Source organism: Otolemur garnettii, unplaced genomic scaffold (genome assembly GCF_000181295.1).
Source record: "Otolemur garnettii isolate 467f Iridium unplaced genomic scaffold, OtoGar3 scaffold00007, whole genome shotgun sequence".
NCBI lineage: Eukaryota > Metazoa > Chordata > Mammalia > Primates > Galagidae > Otolemur > Otolemur garnettii.
The window spans coordinates 29,834,333-29,856,095 of NW_003852402.1; the positions used below are offsets into that span (position 1 = coordinate 29,834,333).

Here is a 21,763-nt window from a genome sequence, read left to right on the forward strand (position 1 = left end):
AATACTTGAATGGTAACTATTGATAACAGTGATACTGAATGTATTATGGAGTTCAGCCCCTGTTAAATGAAGTTTCATGTGTTTTGATAATTTTATATAGAATTTAATATTTTGATCTTTTATCATGCAAAAAAAATTAAAGGTGTGAGACTATATAATTCACAGATAAATTTTTACAACTTAATGATGCATTTAGATTAGGTACCTGAAGCATTTAGAAAGTATTTTTAGGCTCTGCGCCTGTGGCTCATGCGGCTAAGGCGCCAGCCACATACACCTAGGGTGGCGGGTTCGAATCCAGCCCGGACCCGCCAAACAACAATAATGGCTGCAACCAAAAAATAGCCGGGCGTTGTGGCGGGCACCTGTGGTCCCAGCTACTTGGGAGGCTGAGGCAGGAGACTCGCTTGAGCCCAGGAGTTGGAGGTTGCTGTGAGCAGTGAAGCCATGGCACTCTACCCAGGGTGACAGCTTGAGGCTCTGTCTCAAAAAAAAAAAGAAAGAAAGTATTTTTATGTGCATAATACTCTTAAGATTGTATTAACTTTTAAATATTTTCTTCTTGCAGGTGCGCATATCTCATGATTGATATGAAGAAACTAGCCATGGGCCAAAGGTCAAAATACTTCTCTGGGAAATGTTGCTGCTGATCTGCTTTACAAAGTCATACAATGAGTGTTTGGTTTGAGAAAGATTTTCACATTTAAAAGATTTTCCTCTTGGAAATATATCAAGTGAAAATTACATTCTTCTGGGAAACATTTTCCTCCTGATAAATTATACTTGTAATGGGCGACATGGCAAACAACTCCGTTGCGTATGGTGGTGTGAAAAACTCCTTGAAGGAAGCTAATCATGATGGAGACTTTGGAATTACGCTCGCAGAGCTGCGGGCTCTCATGGAGCTTAGGTCCACAGATGCATTACGAAAAATACAGGAAAGCTATGGAGATGTCTATGGAATTTGCACCAAGTTGAAAACATCTCCCAATGAAGGTAAGTTTTGTTGTGTTTATTTTTGGTCCTTTGTACAAAGAGTGCTGTATATTTGGCTTGTAAATAAACATGCTTTTATTGTCTTTGTTGTATGATTATGCCATAATTACGGTGACATTAAGAATGGTGGGTTAGGGCGGCGCCTGTGGTTCAAAGGAGTAGGGCGCTGGTCCTATATGCTGGAGGTGGCGGGTTCAAACCCAGCCCCAGCTAAAAACTGCAAAAAAAAAAAAAAGAATGATGGGTTAGTTAATCAGATTGGTGCAGAGAAAGCTTTAGATCAAAACATAGTGTTGCAGATTAATTTGTACTTTTAGATATGAGGGATGAAATCTTTTGTCCTGTTGTACAAGTTGTTGCAACTTGTGTATGATAACAAGATTGTCTTTCAATTTGAGCTATAGAGGAAGGAACCGGGTTTGGCTGCCTCAGGGGGATTCAGTGGAAATAAACTCTGCTCACTGCCCTTCATTTTGCCAGGTGGCTTAAAATAGTTGTCATTGCCAGTAGCTGACCAAGTTGCTTTGAGCTTATGGGGCTTAATCTAAACATTAATTATTAGTTCAGGAGGTCCAAAGGCAGATGGAGTAGATTAGTTGGCAGTTAGTTTTTTATTTAGCAGACATTTCTTTTGATTAAAAATAGTTTTCAGTCTCTGAATTATGTTGAATTTCCCTATGTTCAAAGATGACTTTGGTTTCATAAATTTTGATATGTAGTATGTCTCTTTTTGAGAATCAAGAAAGGAACATTCATTATAACTTCACTGCATTATGGTCTTTGAAATAATTTCAGAAGATGGCTTTTTATACACTGATCACGTTGAATATAAAATTAAGATTAGGAAGTTTCAGGAATGCATTTCCAAATTACAGAGATAGAGTCAGGGCACACACATAAGGATGAATGTCTGGTGAGTACAATTCATTTCACTAAGGATGTGAAATGATTAATGTAAAATTTTAAAGCATTTTAGTATGTATTACAAAAACAATTCTAGAGAAACTATGCAGAAGTGTTTTTCTTAACATTTGGTAGATTCATTAATTCAAGTGAACCATTTGTACTTGTTACATTCAGTCTGAAGTCTAGTTGTTGAATGTTCCTTGAGCACCATGCTGATACAAGCTCCCAGAGTAACAGCAGAGTTTATTCAGAAAGCATTGTTGAACTTCATTTTCAAATATACACTTACCTATTCTTTTCCTAATCATGCCTTTGTACCTCGCTGCTGTTAATCAAAGCTCTCGTCTTCTAATGGCTGAGTACCCTTCTATTATGCCCTCAGTTTTATAGACATGATTTCTCATTAATTTGCCCAAAATAACAGCAGATGAGAAACTGCAGTACAAATGTACTCTTTACATTGATTTTTGGTTTAATTATTAACTGGAAATTTTACACCCAATACAGTGGTTTTTTTAAATTTAGGAAGGAGGTGATTACTTTTCGGCATAATGAAATCTATGGATAATTTCTAGAAGTATTCACTTAACACTAACAGTTTTATGTGACTTGTTGCTTCTTTGTGCTTTTAAGTAAATATACATTATTTACCCTTTTGTAGTTTTAGAAAAAGTTTGTTCATGTTCTTCTTGGCATTTTGAATTTAATAATTCTAAAATTTGTGCAAACTATCGTCTTCACTGTTTAATACATAACATAGTTTGTTAGTTTGAAATATTCTTTTAAAGAACATGAAACTAGCCATTTTAAGCATTATATTTGTGCTTACATTTGTTGGAAGTATAAATAAAAACAGCAGCAGCCTTCACAGGAATATTAATTCCCAAAGAACTCTTCAGGGTTTTCCTTTCATGTAGTAGAAACAATTCACTCAGAAAGCTAGTGAACATTTTGTAACTGATCAACTAAACCAGTGATAAGAAATGAAAAATCAAGGAGTTTGTATGCCCCAGGAAATAATCTAGATGGCAAAGAAACAATAACAATTCTTTTGTTAGAGTAATCTGTTTAGAGTCAGAAAGTGAGAATTCAAAGGATTATTTCCCGTACATTAATTTTGAATAGGCGTGGGTCATTACAAAAGTTTTGGGATACACAAAAATCAAGAAACGAAATCCACATGGATGGAAATGAAGGCCTCCCAGCAACACTGATAAGCCGAGCAAGTTGAAACTTGCACAGGGGAGTCAGAGAGGGCACTGTTAAGTGTTGCTTGGAAGTGAAATAAGGGAAATCCACGCAGTCTGTCTCACAACTTTTGCAGTGACTCACGTAGGTAAAACTCAGGTTGTTTGCCTGTCTTTCTACGTCTTTCATTTATTCATGTATTCATTGACACAGGCCACCTTTCATCAGACCTGGGATGTTGATTGTCATGTGTTTTATGTACCTTTCCTAAAAACAAGAAAGTGTCGGCATTTATTGGAAGATGGTGTATGATTAAATCTCATCTGGATTTCAGAGATTTTAATAAAAGGCAGGAACACGTGCATCTTAGAGTTGCTGGAATATAGTAGTTGTTGGATATTTGCTATGTGACAGGTACTTTTCCTAGGCACAGGGTGCACATCCATGAATAAAACAAGAATTCCTGCCTTATTTTCACATGGGAGAGACCTCAGACAGTTCACAAGACAACTGAGTGAAATGTGTAGTATGTTGGTGACCCATGCTTCGGAGAAAAATGAGTAGAGAACGGAAATCAGAAACATTGGAGGTGCTGATATTAGATTGCTATAGAGCCTAAAGGAAGAACCCAGGACGTGTCTTAGGAACAATAACAAAAAACTGATAAGTAACACTTGTAATGGATAACACTTTTGTGCTAGGTTGATTATTAGCATGTAAAATATTATCATAAAATGAGTTAATATTTTAACACCTTTATTGCACACCTTTTTCTTATTTTATATCTGAAGAACTCAGAACACATAAATATAATTTACCCAAGTCACATTCTAGCTACAGAGACCATGCATTTTACCACTGCAGTGTACTGCCTGTGACAAAGGTTCAGCTCACACAACTGGAAAAAGAGTTGAGATATTGAGAAAGATGTTTGTGCGCACAATTGTATTTGTGTGCTTTTTCATTTGTCTCAACAATTTATTATTTGCTTTCTATGTTTTAAGAGTGCTGTATGTGTACTGATCAATAGGTGGTGTTTAATTTTCACATTAAAAACTCCCCAGTTCTTAATAATCATCATTGCTCTTTAAGGAGTTATAGCTATAAACTTGAAGGTTAACTGGAATTGAAACCTAAAACTTCATTATTTTTAGCTCTGTGGAGAGCAGGTGTCTGTCTTACAGTTCTCAGAATCCAAGAATGCACTGTTAGACCCAAACATCCTGCTCGTAACATCTAGTTTCATAAAATTCCTTTCATACTTTTTTGTTTTATATCTTTGTTTTCCTACATTGACCTTGTTATATTCTAAATCACATTGGTTGTTCCTTATATGTTACTAGCTTTTGGTATTTATTTTAGTGTGTTCCTGCATTAGCTGTATATTTTACAGTGAATGATGGACTTGCTAATGGGGTTACAGACTTCTAGCCCTAGTATCATGTTTATTATTCAGTATCACTGCATTAAACAAAGTATAAAAATGAATTCATAAAAATGAAAGGCAGTTGTTGAGGTATTTTGTAAGAAACGTGGCTCACAGACTTAAAAGAGCAAGCGAGTAGATGAGGACACTAAGATTTTTAAGTGGTGGTTGCTGCAATTAGACAGAAGAGGGAAAAAAAAAATAACAAAAGGAGACATTTTTAGAGAGAAACAAAAGAGGAATGTGGTAGAAAGCAGGGAAGAGTCAATAGCAATTGTCCCTGGCTACCTGATGTTTCCGGTGGCAGTTTATATTTGCACTTACTAGAAGTAAGGCTCTTGATAAGGTGTACTCTAACCATGTCTTCATTGTAGAATAGAATAGAACTGACATGGACAGAGGAAAATATATTTTAACTCTTTAAGAAGTTAGTGCTTCACTTAGGATAAATCATTGACTAAAGCTTCTACAAGAATGCTCTAGTGCCCCAGTATATGTGCTTGGTTGTACAGGTTAGCTAGCATAGTCATTCGTCAAGTATTTGCCTAACTGTGGTATGCCAGGCATGTATGTTTTAAAACTTACATAGAGTTGCCAGTGAGGGTTTTATTATTGATGATTCTGTATGACCTTGTCCTAGAAATTTATTGCCGCTGCTAATAGTTACACATTTAATGCCTGCTCTAATCACTAGTTTCCATTGCTATGAATTTACTGAAGATAGTTGTAACACTCACTGCTACTTCTCTGTAGCATGTATGTTTTTAAAGTCCTACTTGATAGAGCTTGAAGTAGTATGGCCTTAGAGATTTTTTATTTTTAAGTTCAGTGTTCAGATTATAATAGACATAGTTCTGTCCCAAAATATCCTCTCCTGGCTTTTGTAGCATTACACTCTTAGGGGTTTCCTTGATCCTATCTGGCCAGTCTCATCAGCCTCTTGTGCTTTTCTTTAGCTGGTGGTCATCCTTGGGCTTCTGTTCGTTGTACAATTTCTGGAGTGATAACCATCCACTCCCATGATTTCACATGCCGTCTGGATACTGCTGATTCCTCCATTTATAGATCTAGTCTAAGATTGTTTCCTGAGCTTTGGGCCTGAAAAGCTAAACCATGTACAGTCCAGTGTGTTAAACTGTTCTTGTTAGAGTTCCTTGAAGGCAGGCGCCAGGGAAAGGCATCCTATGTGACTCATTTCTCTTCACATGCTTGGTGCCTGTCACAGTGCCTGGCACATGGTGGACATTTCGGAAAGAATACAGAAGCTTGACTTTATGCCATGGCTTTTGAATTTGGGAGTGGGGGAAGGATCACCTTTTTTGATACTAAGACTGTAAGAAACCAAAACTGTTTCCCAAGAACGAACATGAGCATAAATTTTTACATACTTTTAGGGTTAGCTGCTGCCGCCAGGCCCACCATCTCACATGCAGACACACATACATATATGTGCAATATACTCTCAAATACAGACCATTTCAAGTGCAGAATTTGATAATCAAAGAGTGTACTGTGTGCTCTGTGTTAGCCATGATGTTTTAGTTAAACCTACTTGTTCCCAATATTCCAGTAAACTGTTCCCCCTCCCTCTTTATTTCCTAAATTAGGGCATGATTTTATTATTCCCAGTAAATGTGATGCTACATTTTCTTATAAAATATCAAGGTCTTGAAATAATTTGCATTTTATTTCATAATATTTTCTTTTCCAGTATAAACACAATACTGTTGAGCTATTATCTACTCGTAGAACAAATAGAAGCTTTTTTTACTCCCTTCAGTGGTGGATCCAAACCCCCCAAAAGCATATAATTCTGAGGCTGCTTTTGATGATTTTTAGTTATACTTTTTCTTTGTGGAGCTAACTGGGCCATAAGGAGATCAATCCCATTCATGACCTTGGCCTCATTGTCACTGTGCTACAATCAACTGAGCCAATTAGGCAGAAGATTTCTCATTATGTTGACTCATAAGTATTCCTAATAATTTGATATTCTGTCTTTTATTTTTAAAACAAGAACCAGGTAATTTCTTGCCGGGTCCACCAGCTTAGTTCTCTCTGTCTCCACACACTTTTTCTCCCTCCTTATAGTGGAAGCCTCTTCCTAGCTGACACCTACGATTCCTGCCTCTAGGAGGGCTTTACTTCCAGTAGTAATCTGTCTCCTCTGCTCCTGTGGTGTCATCAGTGTCGTCTCCTCTACTTGATCATCCTCACTGGTAAATTCGTGTGTACCTTGTCTTAATATCTGCCACAAACAAAATGCAAATAAAACCCATTTTAACTCAACTTTTACTGATTGATTTCTCCCTGCTGCATCACACTCCTGGAGAAAGTTACGTATACCTACTGTTCCCACTTGCTCATTCCCATCCTCTGATCAGCTCTTTCTAATCAGACTTTCTTCCACATCACTCCACGTGGAGATTCCTTATCAGGGTCACCAGCCTCTATCTAGTGGAAGCAAGTGCTGCATTTTCTGCCCTTTCTTACCCAGCCTGTCACACCATTTGCCATAGTCGGCCACGTCATCTTTTAAACACTCCTCTCTAGCCTTCCCTTACAGCTCTGTGTGAACGTGTTTTGTTTCTGTGCTCCTCCCCCTCTACGGCTCTTCTTATTCACCTTGGATTTCTCCTTTCCATTTGACTGTCATTGTCAGAGTGCCCCAAGGCTGTCCCTCAGCCCTTCTCCCTTCTTGTCTGCTTTTTCTAGCTTTCTTGAAGCTCTCATCAGCCCATGGCTCCAGAATCATCCGTATATTGATGACTCTGTCAGACTGCTCCCTGAATTCTGAATATGGACAATCAGCTATCTCCCAGACATTCCCACTGGTTTGTTTAAATCTGTAAAACAGAATCATTCCTCCTTCCCATTCTCTCCAGTCCCCAACATTTTCCCTGTCTTGGTAAATGACTACCACTAAAGTGCTCGGACACCCCCCCCCCCAAAAAAAACCAAGTGACCAGTCTAGATATTTTTTATTCTTTTTCCCTTTCATCCCACATCCAGTCCATCAACAAGTTGTCTGATCTCCTTCCAAGACACCTGGAAGATCCAGTTATCCTGTAACTCCTCTCTGCCTCCACCTGTAAAGCCTAGATTCAAGTGCGATCACTTCTTACTTTGTACTGTAACAGCCTCTGGACTCCCCCTACCCCCATACTCTTCAATTTATCCTTCATGTAGCACTTCAAATGGTCTTTCTAAAAGGCACATTAGAGTCACTACCCTGCTTTAAAGTCCTCTCCTGGATGCCGGTCCTCACTCCATGCCCCCTTGGTCAGATGTCTTTGGCCACGTCATGCATTTTCACCCTTTCTACTTTCCTTCTTGGTCACGGGGTTTTAGCTACGGTGGCTTTGTTTCTGGCTCTCCAATCTTTAGCCTTGTTTTGGTCTTAGGACGTTTGAGTTTGCTTTTCTGCCTCGGAGAGTGCTCTGCTCTACAGGCCTCTCAGTGGTCGGCTCTCCACTGTGCAGACTCAAGTCGGACGTCAGCTCTTCAGAGGGCCTGATGCATCCCACTGAGAGTGTTCCACTAGCCTCTTCCATCTTCTTCATTGCACTTATTTGTGGCTGTAATTATTTTAATTGTCTACTTGTTTATCTACCTCCAGTATAATATAAGCTTGTTGACTTGTAGGAATTGTCTTGTTCACACTGACTCATCAGCACATAGAACAGTCCCTGGAAGAGGGAGGTGTTCAGGACATAGCTGCTGGGAAACAGAGTGCTGTTGCCAAGCTATAAGGCTTATCATATTTGGATGGCGTACGTTTATTATTAAGAGAAATTAAGTGGCCCACATGCGGAATTAGTGCTTATACTGTTCAATTATTTTGTAACTTGCCTTCCCTTATTTAACTTAATTATCCTATAATTTAGGATTAACAAACTATATACTTTTGCCTTTGGTCCTTCAAAACAGCTTTGTAAGTCAGGCCAACAAATATTAATGTCCATCTTGACCCCTGAAGAGGTGAAGTGTCTTGTATACAATTACAGTAGCTGAACTATAACCTAGGGTTGTCTAACACTAAACCAGTTTTATTATTGATTCAGTGTCCTAGGTACGTACTTACGTGTGTGATGGTAGTTTAGAAGAATTATGATAACCTTTAAGACAGCTGCTTTTTTTTATCTCCTAGATTCTCCCTGAGGTATGTTTTTAAACTATCTTTAAACTATCATCCTTGTCACTGTGTTCCTTCACTGCCTTGCTCTGAGTTGATGACTTCTCTCATCAGAAGTGTAAAGTGTTTTCTGTGGACCCTGTTGTAATTGCTAATGAGAATATTCTCTGGCATCTTTCTTTGGTACCTTCAACAAAGTAAATAATCACTTTAAACCTGTATGTTCATTTCTCATTATTTATTCTAACAATTTACTATGTTCTCTCCTTCTGTTCTCTGCCTGCCTCAACATTGAGATTGATAGTTAAAACACTTAGAGCCAAGAACCTTACAGTAATCTCCTGTTTTCCTGTCTTTGTTCTTTTTGAATGGTCCCTTGCCAAAAGCACAAGTTGAGTTAGGTTTAATATGATAAATTAAAAGTAGTAGTATTCTGGTACAATGTTCTCATCTTCAGCATTCTTTTTTTTTTTTATTAGATCATAGTTGTGTACATTAATTCTTAAATAGACTAGGGGAAAATGTCATTTATCACTGCTGTATTGCTGTGCTTCCACAGTGTACTGACTAATTGGGATGTACTGGGTTTTATCACATCAGCAGGGTTAACCTTAGAGGGGTGAAATGGATGTTCATCCAACTCTCTCTACCTTCTGCCTCCTGCAGTGCCCCATCTCCCTACCGTGACAGTAGGTGTGGTCAATAGCACCACCTGTTTCTTTTAAGAAAGATTATCTTAAGTATCCTATATTTTGTGACCTGTAAATCTTTGATCAATCTAAGTATGACAGAAATATTTTAGCAGAGAAGCTTTTAGAGCTTGTGCTAGATTAACTTTTCATTGTTCTTCAGTAAATAAGAGTAAAAATCCACAAAGACTTCTCTTTTAATTATACAAGGTACACTGACTAAATCAAATCTACGTATGTAGATTATATGCAGATGTCCCTAGTTTGGGGGGAGGCATCCTAAGGTCAAGGAAATGTTTAAATTCAACATAAAATCCATCAAACTGTCCTATCAGTTCTGGTCTCCAGCAGTCTACAAGATAGTATGAAAGTAAAAATTCTCAATCTCGTCCTCAGTCATTTATATAAAATGTTCCTTTAAAGCCCTGCACATGTTCTTCAGTGATTTAAAGTCTTTATACTTAGTACAAAGAAATAAACATTTTGGTGTAGGGTCTTAGGGACTGCAGTATAAAGAATGATGAATTAAGGTGTTTTGAATGAAAATAGATACTTTGATTTGTAAGAAGTAAAACTGTAAACTGAAATTTGTTTCTCTTTTTTAGGTTTAAGTGGAAACCCTGCAGATTTAGAAAGAAGAGAAGCAGTGTTTGGAAAGAATTTTATACCTCCTAAAAAGCCAAAAACTTTTCTTCAATTAGTATGGGAAGCATTACAAGATGTCACTTTAATTATATTAGAAATCGCAGCCATAGTATCATTAGGCCTTTCTTTCTATCGACCTCCAGAAGGGGATAATGCACGTAAGTACAGGCGAGGAGGGAAGCGGGGGGATGCCTGTGCGTGACTCGCTTCCAGCACACATAACAACAATAGCTGGCTAGCGTTTATTGACATTTGCTACCACCGTTTTGCAGTGAGGCACAGAGGTTAAATAACCTGTCCATATATGTGTCTGTGCGTATGAGAGCTGTCTGGAAAGTGTTGCGTGTCTGGCATGGACCTAAGCCATGTGGATGACATGGTCTGTGCTAGCACTGTTTCTGGTTTCTAGAGCACTTATTAGGAAATAATTCCAGGTTTCAATTTTCAGTTTCTGTTGGAAAAATACCACTATTAAAACAAAATGCTATTCTCCTCTCATATCCAGTACCTATCTGGTTCTTAATATTTTTGGTATATACACCGTTTGGGTAATTTCCTTGCCATTGTAGAAATGTGTATGCTATAGACATGTTGAGCATATCTGTAATCTAAAATATGAAAATTTCCAGCATTGACATGATGCCACAAGTAGAAAATTTCAGTTTTATGTACTTAACACAAATTTTGTTTCATGCGTAAAGTTATTAAAGATAACGTATAAGATTACCTTCTGGTTATATATAAGATGTGTGTGAAACATGAATGAATTTCTTGTTTAATCTTGGGTCCAATCCCTGAGATACCTCCCTGTGTACATGGCAAATATTCTAGAATTTTAAAAAAATTGAAATACTTCTGATCCCAAGCATTTTAGGTAAGGAGTATTCCACCTGATCTAGTATCCTGACCAATGGAGGGACCCACTGTGGCGTGGTAGATCTGCTTTAACGTCTAGCTGCAAATGATTCTGTATTTTTCCATCTTTCTGTGGCATTCATTTCTCTTCTAACATTCTTATTCTTGCCTTTTAAAATATTTATTTAAATTATATTTCTGCCAGTACATTTCTATAACTGGTAGAAAGTCTTTATGGGTTTTGATTACTATATTCAGGTAGCTATAAAGTTACAGTATTTACTATAACAAAAGACTGATGCACTAAAATATTGTTGTTTGTGAAGGCTTCATTCGTATACCATTCAAGTTATAGAGATTTTTAATGAATATTTCTTTTTTTTTAAATCACTGGACTAAAGTTCAGTGTATAAATATCCATTGTATACCATTAACAATTAGAAAATTAAAGTTAACATGACAACACAAAGTATGAAATACTTAGAAGTAATTCTTCAGAAATATATAGTATCTGTACATGGAAAACTTCTATTATTAAAAATATAAAAAAGACACATGTCAATATATATTTCAAAATTGTTATTACTGTTTTTGTTTCGGAAGGATTATAGCAAACAGCAGACCCCCTGAAGGGCACACATATCTGACATTGGGTGTTATTATACATGCAGCTTCCTTCAGGCTTTCCTGTACATTCATCATAAGAGTAAACCAATAACACAGTTTTAATGGGTATTTTTTAATTTTAAAAGTTAGCTTAGGTAATTATATAAAATAATTTCTTCAAAGATGTACCTAGGCTAACTTTTTTTTTTTTTGGAAACAGTCTCATCGTGTCGCCCTTAGTAAAGTGCTGTGATGTCACAGCTCGCAGCAGCCTTAAATGCTTGGGCTTAAGTTCTCTTGCCTCAGCCTCCCAGATAGCTGGGACTACAGGCGCCTGCCACAACGACTGGCTGGGGGTTTTTTTGTTTGTTTGTTTGTTTTGTGGCAATTGTCATTGTTGATTTTAGCTGGCCTGGACCGGGTTTGAACCCACACGCCTCGGTGTATGTGGACGGTGCCCTGCCCACTGAGCTACAGGCGCTGCCCTCTTTTTTTGTTTTTTGAGTCAAAGTCTTACTCTGTCACCCTGGGTAGAGTGCCATAGCATCATAGCTCACAGCAACCTCAAACTGTTGGGTTTGAGCAATTATAAATTATTTTCAGAACTTTTATTTCTTTTCATTAAATAAATAATACATATTTTGCTGTTAAAAAAACTGAGGGAGGAGACAGTCCAAAGGAAGTAATACTCACCAGAAATCCTACTTAGAGATTTCTGCTCTTCTTACAGATTTCAGCTATACCGTTTGTGATAAATCATTCCAGATTTTAAAAAATGATGCCCGTCCATGTGTGACTATGTGGTCATGTATGTGAATGTGTATATATGTCAGGGGGCTGTAGATGTGTGTGTTTATGTGAAAGGGGAGGTCACACCCTGTTAAGCAACATAGTTTCCCATTTACTCAGCTGTCACTGTCGCCTACTGGGAATTGATATTCCAGAATTGAGTGAGTTAGCAGATTATGGAATGTGCTTTACTTTTAGAAAATTAAAGTAAAATATTTTCAGTAGAATGGGATTTATTATCAACAAAGTCCGGGACAAAACTTTCTGGAATTTGAACTCCCTTATTTGTAGGATATGGTGACAGGTACATTCCCAAATTTGTCACAGGAGATGTTGGTATTAGAGTCCAACTAAGAAGACAGTCTAGAGTTGTCAGTGTTGTAAGACCTTTTAAAAAGAGTCACAAGCCACTAGAAGTTGGTAATGAAACATGGGAAGGTTTTTGCTCCCGTGGTGAGAAGTTATGCGGTGTTTGTACCTTAGCATTTATTAGTATACTGCCTGTATCTTTTTATTATGTTATGTTTGAATACTACGCTATACTAACTAGCTTAAACAAAATTTTTTTATTTGTAAATTTTCAGTCATAGAAATCTAAATTGTTAAATTTCTTACTTATAACTCTTTGCCATGAATATGCTATAACCCACAACATAAATAAATTTATAGTATAGAACTAGGGGTTCTCAAACTTTTGATCTCAGGACCCCTTTAGACTCTTAAAGTATTGAGAACTCCAAAGAGCTTTTAATTATGTGAGTTACAGATATTTATTCTAAATTAAAATGGAGAAATTTTAAAATATTAATGTAGTCTCACCACAAAAAAAAATGATTACTGTGTGAGATGATGGATACATTAATTGATTTGGGTAATCGTGGTGTATACCCTGTATAATTTTTGTCACTCATACTTCAATAAAGCTGGAAAAAGTATCAATGCATTTTAAAGTAATTACCAATTGCCTATTAACTTAGATAGCATTTTTATCAAAAGTATCTCCCCATAATGAATTTTTAAGTGAAGTTATGAAGAGTGGTAGTGTTTTTCATTCCATCATATCTCTTTAATGTCTGGCTTAATTGGGGGTAACTGGGTTCTCATATCTATCTCTTCGTTTAATGTGTTACGTTATCATAGTCAAAAAATTTTCTTTGGACAGTTCTATTATAGTATGTTAATAAAAGATGAGGCAAATAATGTCTTAATATTATGAAAATAGGGTTAGGGCTGTCTGTAAGGTTCCTCAGTAGCACTTTGAGAACTACTTCTCCATATTATCAGCGCCACACTTGATAGACCATTCAAGAAATAGCTCAAGTAGGGTGTTTTAAAATAGAGTATTTGCCTCAAGGTCGAGATTAAAAACTGAATTTAGATAGTGCATATCTCTCAGTTGAATATATTTACAAGGGAACGCCTTTAACAAAATAGATACTTTTGTTTTTGAGACAGAGTCTCACTATTTCAGCCTCCGTAGAGTGCTGTGGCATCACACCTCACAGCAACCTCCAAGCATGCCCCCAAGGGCTTAAGCAATTCTCTTGCCTCAGCCTCCCAAGTAGCTGGGACTTCAGGTGCCCACCACAACACCTGGCTATTTTTTGTTGCAGTTGTCATTGTTGCTTAGCTGGCCAGGGCCGGGATCGAACCTGTCACCCTCAGTATATGTGGCTGGCACTGTATTTGCGCTTTACTGAAAACATTATTAATTTTTTTATAACTATATGCTTTAGTGTTTTTGTAACTTTGATCTTGATATTACTTTTTTTATTCCCTACAGCTTCTTTAAAAATTTGTAGTGGTTGTCAGTAGGAAAGGGATTCAATTTGTAAAAATACATTATTTTACTATTGTTTCAAGATCATTCTGATCTTATAGAGTAGAACTGTATATGAAATGTGCCATTAATTTGCTTTTAGTTCTCTAAATATTTAGAAGTTTAGTAATATTAGTATTATTAGTTTAGTAATATTAGTATTACTAGTTTAGTAATATTAGTAATATTTAGAAATATTTAGTAGTTTAGTGGTAAATATTCATAGGCAATTTAAAAATGAAAGTTATATAATTGTCTCATAATTCCTTCTCCCTTAACCTGTGTTACATTGGTCTTTAAATATTTTTGGTAATTTACTCTTACCAAGAAAAAAATTGAACACATACCTCCAAATGGTATGTTATTAATTATACATTTAAAACTGTATATAATCTGTTTATCTTTAGGCATATACAAAACTAAAAGTTGAAAGAAAAAGTGAGATTAAGCTTAAAATTTTTATTTTTAATAGCCAGAACACATTTGTGTTTTTAGATTTGGATCTGAGTTTGATTTATTTCAGAACTTAGTTTTAATGTCTCTTAGAGGTGAAAAGAAACACACAACATAATATAGATTTAAATCGGAAAATCTACATCATGATACTGATTTTCAGGCCCATCTACCAGGTGTGCAAAGGCGTTTGTTAGAATATGCTCAGAAATTCCATTTCTGAGAAATTCTGATGTCAGTCTATTGTTCTGGTACACTATTATAAGGAATTAGCTTTTTATATTTTTAATAAATGACATCAAAACCCTCTGAAATGCTTTATTTGGATAATGTTATATATTGTATATTTCCAGGTTGGTGAAAGAGGTCAGATGGTCCTTGAGTCCAGACTTGTTCTAATTCAGAATTAATCTCCTGTCTTCCAGAGGTGCTAGGGAAAGTTATCTTTACAGCCTCTGTTTAAAATAATCTAAATAATAAATTCACTTAAATAGTTATTACATGTGGTGATACATGATCATATCTTGAGCTTGAAAATAATAAAAATTGAAGTGCTAATATTTGGGTTGGTGGGGGCCTCTACCTCACTTTATACCTGTGACAGTGAATCCTATTGATGGGTCTCAGGGGTTTTTTATACTGTTCCTAACCTGTCTTCCCTTTCATCCCCAGTTGATCTTACTTCATTCTGTCTTCTCCCTTTAATCCGTCCAATACTCCTCTCCGAGATTAGTCAGCACCCTTACTCCTCAGAGCCTTTCTTCAGTCTGTGTTCATGGTTCCGGAATGTGCTTTAATCATTTTTTATGTCATTTTTTTTACCCCTTCTTTCCTTCTCAATAATTCTTCTCCTGCCTTGTCTGTCCTAGGAAAACCAATGGGTTTCAGAGATTTCAGTTCAGCTCAGTAAAAAATAATTAAATGTAACAACCCAGAAACACACATTCCTTCATGTGAATTTATAAATAATCAGAGAATAGTTCCAGGAAACCATACTAAGCCGTATTACATGTATGTCTATTTCATTTTTCAGAATGCCAGTCATGTGCTAGTGAATTGATTTTAGATTCACAAGTAGATTATCACCCGAAGTGCAAAAAAACAGTTCCATTATTCCTTACCATTGTTCACTGTGCAGTTTGGGTTTTAGGTTTTTCCCCTCATCCTTTTCTGAACTCTGTTCTGCTGTAGAGCATTTGTATTGACTTTCATCCCTCCCTGGAATCTCTCTCTTAGGTCTCTGTGACTGTTTCCTAACAAGCACTTGGCTCCCAGCTCACTTGTCAAGAACAACCCAGTGGGGCCTTCTCTACTCACCTAGCCTCAGTTAGCCCTCTTTTTTTTTGTTTGATAACACCTCACCAGGTATTATTTTCTTAACAATACCTGAAATTAATTACTCATGCTTTATTATCTAAATTCTTCATAAGCTGTCCCCACTTACCAGTCTGAGTGTGGGTTCCACGAGGAGAGAGAATTTGTATGTCTCAAGACGATACTTAGTTAACAAGTAGCACTTTGCTTACTTCATGTTGTAAAAGCCAAGATTTGACCCATCTAGTAAAAATGACATAGTAAATAATTGGCTGAGTATGAAGGATGTCTCAGCTCCTGTTCTTCCTGCTACTCATATTTAACTCTCAGTTACTCTGGGAGAGGTGGTGATACTCAAATTTGACAGGTGAGGGAACCAGGTCTTAAAAATAAATAACTTGCCTTAGGACAAAGATTTGGTCTCCTTCAGTGCCCTTACACTTAGCTGGTACCCTATTCTGCTTCCTTGGCCTGAGGCTGAGAATCTCAGAGGCCAGGAACTTGAAATTGACATGGTAAGTGTTCTTTTTGTTGTGGAATACTTTGTTGTTGTTGTTTTATAGAGACAGTCTCACTTTATCACCCTCGGTAGAATGCTGTGGCATCACAGCTTACAAACTTCCAGCTCTTAAGCTTAGGTGATTCTCTTGCCTCAGCCTCCTAAGTAGCTGGGACTATAGGCAATTGCCACAATGCCCAACTATTTTTTTTTTTTTTTTGCAGGTTTTTTTGGTCGGGGCTGGGTTTGAACCCACCACCTCTGACATATGGGGCTGGTGCCCTACTCCTTTGAGCCACAGGCACCACCCACAGCTATTTTTTGTTGTTGTTGCAGTTCGGTGGGGTGGGTTTGAACACACCAGTCTTGGTATATGGGGCCGGCGCCCTAGTCACTGAGCCAGAGGCACTGCCCTGTTGTGGAATACTTTGAATTTAATGAAATGTTTAGAGCTTTAAGTAAAATCGATATACTAAATAGACATAATTACAATGAAAATGTTGCTCAGACCTGTATATATATTGTCATCAATTAAGAATCTTTTTCTGATAAACATTTTCTTTCTTTCCAAATAGTTTGTGGAGAAGTTACTGTTGGGGAGGAAGAAGGTGAAGGTGAAACTGGTTGGATTGAAGGAGCAGCAATCCTCTTATCTGTAGTATGTGTGGTATTAGTAACAGCTTTCAATGACTGGAGTAAGGAAAAACAGTTTAGAGGTTTGCAGAGTCGAATTGAACAAGAACAGAAGTTCACCGTCATCAGGGGTGGTCAGGTTATCCAGATACCTGTGGCTGACATTACTGTTGGAGATATTGCTCAAGTGAAATACGGTAAGTAGAAAAGCACACTACCTCTGACACTAGACATAAAATTATTGTGATCGTGTTTACAGTTCAGCATATCATTGCTTTTTATTTTAGGTGATCTTCTTCCAGCTGACGGCATTCTCATTCAAGGCAACGATCTTAAAATTGATGAGAGCTCATTGACTGGTGAATCTGATCATGTGAAGAAGTCTTTAGATAAGGATCCCTTACTTTTATCAGGTATTACTCTCTCTTGTAACTTTTCTCCCCATCTGCAAACACCATCTTCCTAAGAGCCAACAATGTAAAGAGGACTGCATATTTATGCGGTCCTCTACCCTCATACTTAGCGGGTTTTTTTTTTAATTGGCAAGCTAACAGAAATATAGAGATATTTAAATGTTAAACCACATTTTACAAATAAGAAATCTGAGTTCAAAAAACCAACTGAGATTTGGTGTGTCAGTGTAATGATAAAACTAAAATAGACGCCAAATGATATATACTGAATTATTTTATTTTGTATCATGTTTATCATTAAGGCCCAGTGAAATATGTAATTAAAGAATGATTATATATTTAAAGCAAATAAATGAATTACTTGTCACCAATGATCTAAAAAGACAGGGTTTTCAGAAAGAACTGATAAAATCCATCAAGTTAACCTAATCCACCTCTCCCATTTAACTGCTGAAGAATGAGTCTTGAGATGTAAACTAGTTATCTGATAAATGACTAACCAACAGGAGGTCCAGGAGTAGCATCCACATAGTCAGGACTGAATTTGTACATGGTGAAGACGTGTTCTAGGAATGGAGAAGAGAAGGGTTTACATAGCTTAGGATATTATTTGAGAGGGAGAGTGGAGTGTCTGCTTGAGAGGCTCATAAAATAGTCTGTGATAGGGTAAGGAACCTGTGGCCTTCCAGATGCCCAAATGCGATCCTTTGATTGACTTGAATCCAGACTTCACAGAACAAATCCTTTTATTAGAAGGATTTATTGGGCCAAGGCAGGCGGATTGGCTGATGAACTCAGGAATTCAAGACCAGCCTAAGCAAGAGCGAGACCCTGTCTCTAAAAAATAGCTGGGCATTGTGGTGGGTGCCTGTAGTTCCAGCTACTCAGGAAACTGAGGCAGAAAGATCACTTGAGCCCTAGAGTTTGACATTGCTGTGAGCTATGACACCAGGGCACTCTACCCAGAGTAATAGAGTCTGTCTCAAAAAAAAAAGGATTTGTTCTGTAAAATTTGGATTGAGTCAAAAGGTAGATATTCTGTCTACTTAGAAGATTCATAATCTCTTTAGGTATATCTTTGTATTGGTGTGCTGTTAATTCATACCAAATAGAAATATTTTTACCATATACTATAATGTGTTTAAGTATAAGGTGTTCACCTTACCAAACTAAGTTTCTACTACCTAAGAAACTTAGAAGTAGTTAATGTCAATCAAATAAAACCTATGTCCTTTCCAAAGGCGAGGAAAGCTAATCATACCTCAGATTTCCTGGGCCACTGTATGTTTGCCAAGCTGAGATTGTCCGCTGTCGCCTTTTGCTTGTATACCACATGGACTTTGGTGTACATCAAGCTTATTTACACAGCACTTAGCTCTTCAGGTTGATTTCCTTTAACTGAACTTTGGTCTTTTTCTGTTTTAACAGAGATGAACTGGTAAGCTTTATGTAGACTCAGCTTCCTAACGCACCAAGTATACTAAGAGAGCACTATAAATTTTCAATGTTTAAGAAAAGACTGAAATAACTTTGTCGAATCCCTTATCGCATGGGTGGGAAAGTTTTTCTGCATTTATTTCCCTATTCCAAAAATGTACTAAAAAACATGACATGCATTTATTTTTAAATTTACTCTCATGATGCTGTCTCTTACTGCTGCTGTTCTTGGCTTCTTAAATTTAGATTTTTAAAACTAGTATTCAGTTGGTGGCAGGGATATGACCAAACCCAAAAACTGTTTACTTTGCCTGAGCACACTGCCAACATCTCATTACCTATGGTAGGGAAGAACAAACTCTGAAAAATTGACGCTGGAGAAAGCCAGCAGTGTTAACAGAAATAAATTGTCTTTTCCATGTAGTACTTAGTAAATATTGTTTTGCTGTCTTGAATTTCGTTTCTTGCTTCTCTTGCACTTTCACTGCCAAAAAAGCTAGTAATGAATGAAATATATCAAATATAGATTTTTAAAAGCAAGAAAATCAAAGGCCTAAAAAATTCACATTGGATAAGTTACGCATTAATTACAGCCAAATATAAATTCTTAAATACTGGGATGAGAATTGAGGGATAGGAAGCCTTTTAATGAGTAAGGAAAAATGTAGACATGTGGACATACAAGTTAGAAAACTGTAAGCAAACTTTACAACATTATATCGTAAGGGGAATAGCCTTTTTCCTCTGATAGAGTCGGATTGAGTCTTTACCGTGCCACTTAATAGTTGTATAACGTTTGGCAAGTTCCTAGAAAATAAGAGTGATGGTGCCTGCCGATTTGCAAGATCAGTCATGAGGGGCATAGAATGCAGTCGGTATTCCCCTCGCTGTTCCCTGGCTTTCTGTAATGAAATTTTATGGTAGAGTAGTCGGTGAAAAGTTTGAAAGGTTGGTTGGTTTTTCTCAAGGTGAGACTTTGGACTTAATCCAGTAGGCAGTATAGAATCAGAAATTCTTCAGCTTTGTGAGACATATGAAGCAATCAAATTTCAGGAAGATTAAAATGGATTTCAGGATGTATTAGAAAAGCAGTCTGAAGAAGAAAAGGGGATGTTGCAGTAATCTTGGCAGGCTGGAATGAAAGCCGAGAAAGGTTGTGAGGTTGGGTGTGAGAAATGAGGCATTTGTTGCTTTGGAGTCCTTCTGGGTATAAGTATGTTTCTTTACAAGCAGTGTATTTCTCAGAGAAGTATCTGTCATTTATTAGGTTATAATTAATAAAGATGAGCGTGCATTGAACCCCTCAAAACTGCAAGCAGTAAACATTTCTAGGCTTACTTGAGAAAGGTACATCTCATTATACTTCTATAAAATACACAGACAAGAAATTGACATATTAAAATTTGCCCCAAATCTGGTAAATGACTAGTAGGGTGAGCCTTGAACTCAGGTATCTGCCAACATCTGATTAATGGTGGTGATCACAAGAATTTTGGTTTTACTTAATGTCTTATTAAATGTATCTTATTAATAACAAATATTGAGGATTATTTATGATTAAACTGTCAAGTTTTATGGAAGTTTAAAATCTGGTGAGAGGGAAATGCACTACAGGTTTTGCGTTGTTGCAGGTACTCATGTGATGGAAGGCTCTGGAAGAATGGTGGTTACAGCTGTCGGTATAAACTCTCAGACTGGAATTATCTTTACCTTACTTGGAGCTGGAGGTGAAGAGGAAGAAAAGAAAGATGAAAAGAAAAAGGAAAAGAAAAGTAAGAATAACAATTTGCTATAAAGATCGATATTAGTAAATCAATCCAAATCGATCGTATTTTCAGCCTATCGTTAGCTATGAAGACTTTCTCAGTCTATTTTATCTGCGATTTCTAGATGATCTATCATCAACACACTTGGTAACTATACAGTTTATTCACAAGGATCTTTAAAGAAACAAAGTCATGCCCAGGAGGCAAGCTCAGAATCTCCTAGTTGAGGGGCATGCCACCTTTATAAAAGCCCTTCCCACCCTGCTGTGTCCACTGTACCCCACTTCTCTCCCACTCAGGGTCACTCCTCCAGAGTCTTTTACCATTGGGTTAATAGCAGTTTACTGTGGTTTAGCCACTTAGATTTCGTTTCATTTTACTGAGAATTATAAGCCCCTATTTCTCTTACAAGTATTTTGAGATTGTCTTCTAAAAATTGTGGTGTGCCATAACTTTATCAATATTTTTAATATCTGAATGCTTTGCTTTATTTCTTGAGTTTTGTCTTTAACTATGAAATCCTTATTTTACACAATATGTGTTTGAAAAGTTCTGGCTGCAGACGAGGGTGGCCAGCACTGGTTTCTTGGTTTTCTCTGACTTACTGCTTGAGGCAACCTTTCAGGTACCTCCAGAGATTTCCTAAGACTGAGAGGAATGTAATTTGAAAGCCAGCAGTAATGATTCTTTGGGTTGAGTGCTTTCATGTCCTATCTTGTTAGTTCTCACACCATACAAAGTAAAGATTATTATTGTTTTTACTGATGAGGATACTAAGACTTATAGAGGTTATATACCTTGTTCTAGGTCAAAGTGCTGGTAAGTGGCTGGTCACATCTTCTCCTCTGGCTCAATAGTCTGCCCTTAACCACGTAGTGTGCTCCAAACTAATATACAGGAGTCAAGTCATCAGACTCTTTTAAAGGAGGAAGGAAAGTTTATATCCGGACTTTATTCTCACTGACTCTGTATAATAGTGTCACAGTGTCTTTTCTAATAAGCACCTTTTTTCCCAATGTCTTACACAACTATTCTTATTAATCCAGTCCAGAATATTCCCATAGAAGTTAACAAATTAACAAGTTGTTTTTATTAAATCATAGCTGTATACATTACTGCAATCACGGGTTACATGTGCTGGTTTTACGTACCAATTTTGAAATATTTTCATCAAACTGGTTAACATAGCCTTCA

The 21,763-nt window shown here is 36.9% G+C and overlaps 1 protein-coding gene across 2 annotated transcripts in view; it reads left to right on the forward strand.

Annotated features, from left to right (window-relative positions):
* Positions 1-550: 550 nt before the first annotated feature.
* The window catches only part of ATP2B1 (ATPase plasma membrane Ca2+ transporting 1), a 65,548-nt gene continuing 44,335 nt past the window's right edge, over positions 551-21,763 (forward strand). For both annotated transcript variants that reach the window (XM_003783365.3, XM_003783364.3), the window contains exons 1-5: positions 551-996; positions 9,946-10,143; positions 16,896-17,150; positions 17,241-17,366; positions 20,435-20,575. In XM_003783365.3, the coding sequence (XP_003783413.1) occupies positions 789-996; positions 9,946-10,143; positions 16,896-17,150; positions 17,241-17,366; positions 20,435-20,575 (928 nt within the window). In that variant the 5' untranslated portion in view covers positions 551-788. The remainder of the gene's footprint in view (positions 997-9,945; positions 10,144-16,895; positions 17,151-17,240; positions 17,367-20,434; positions 20,576-21,763) is intronic.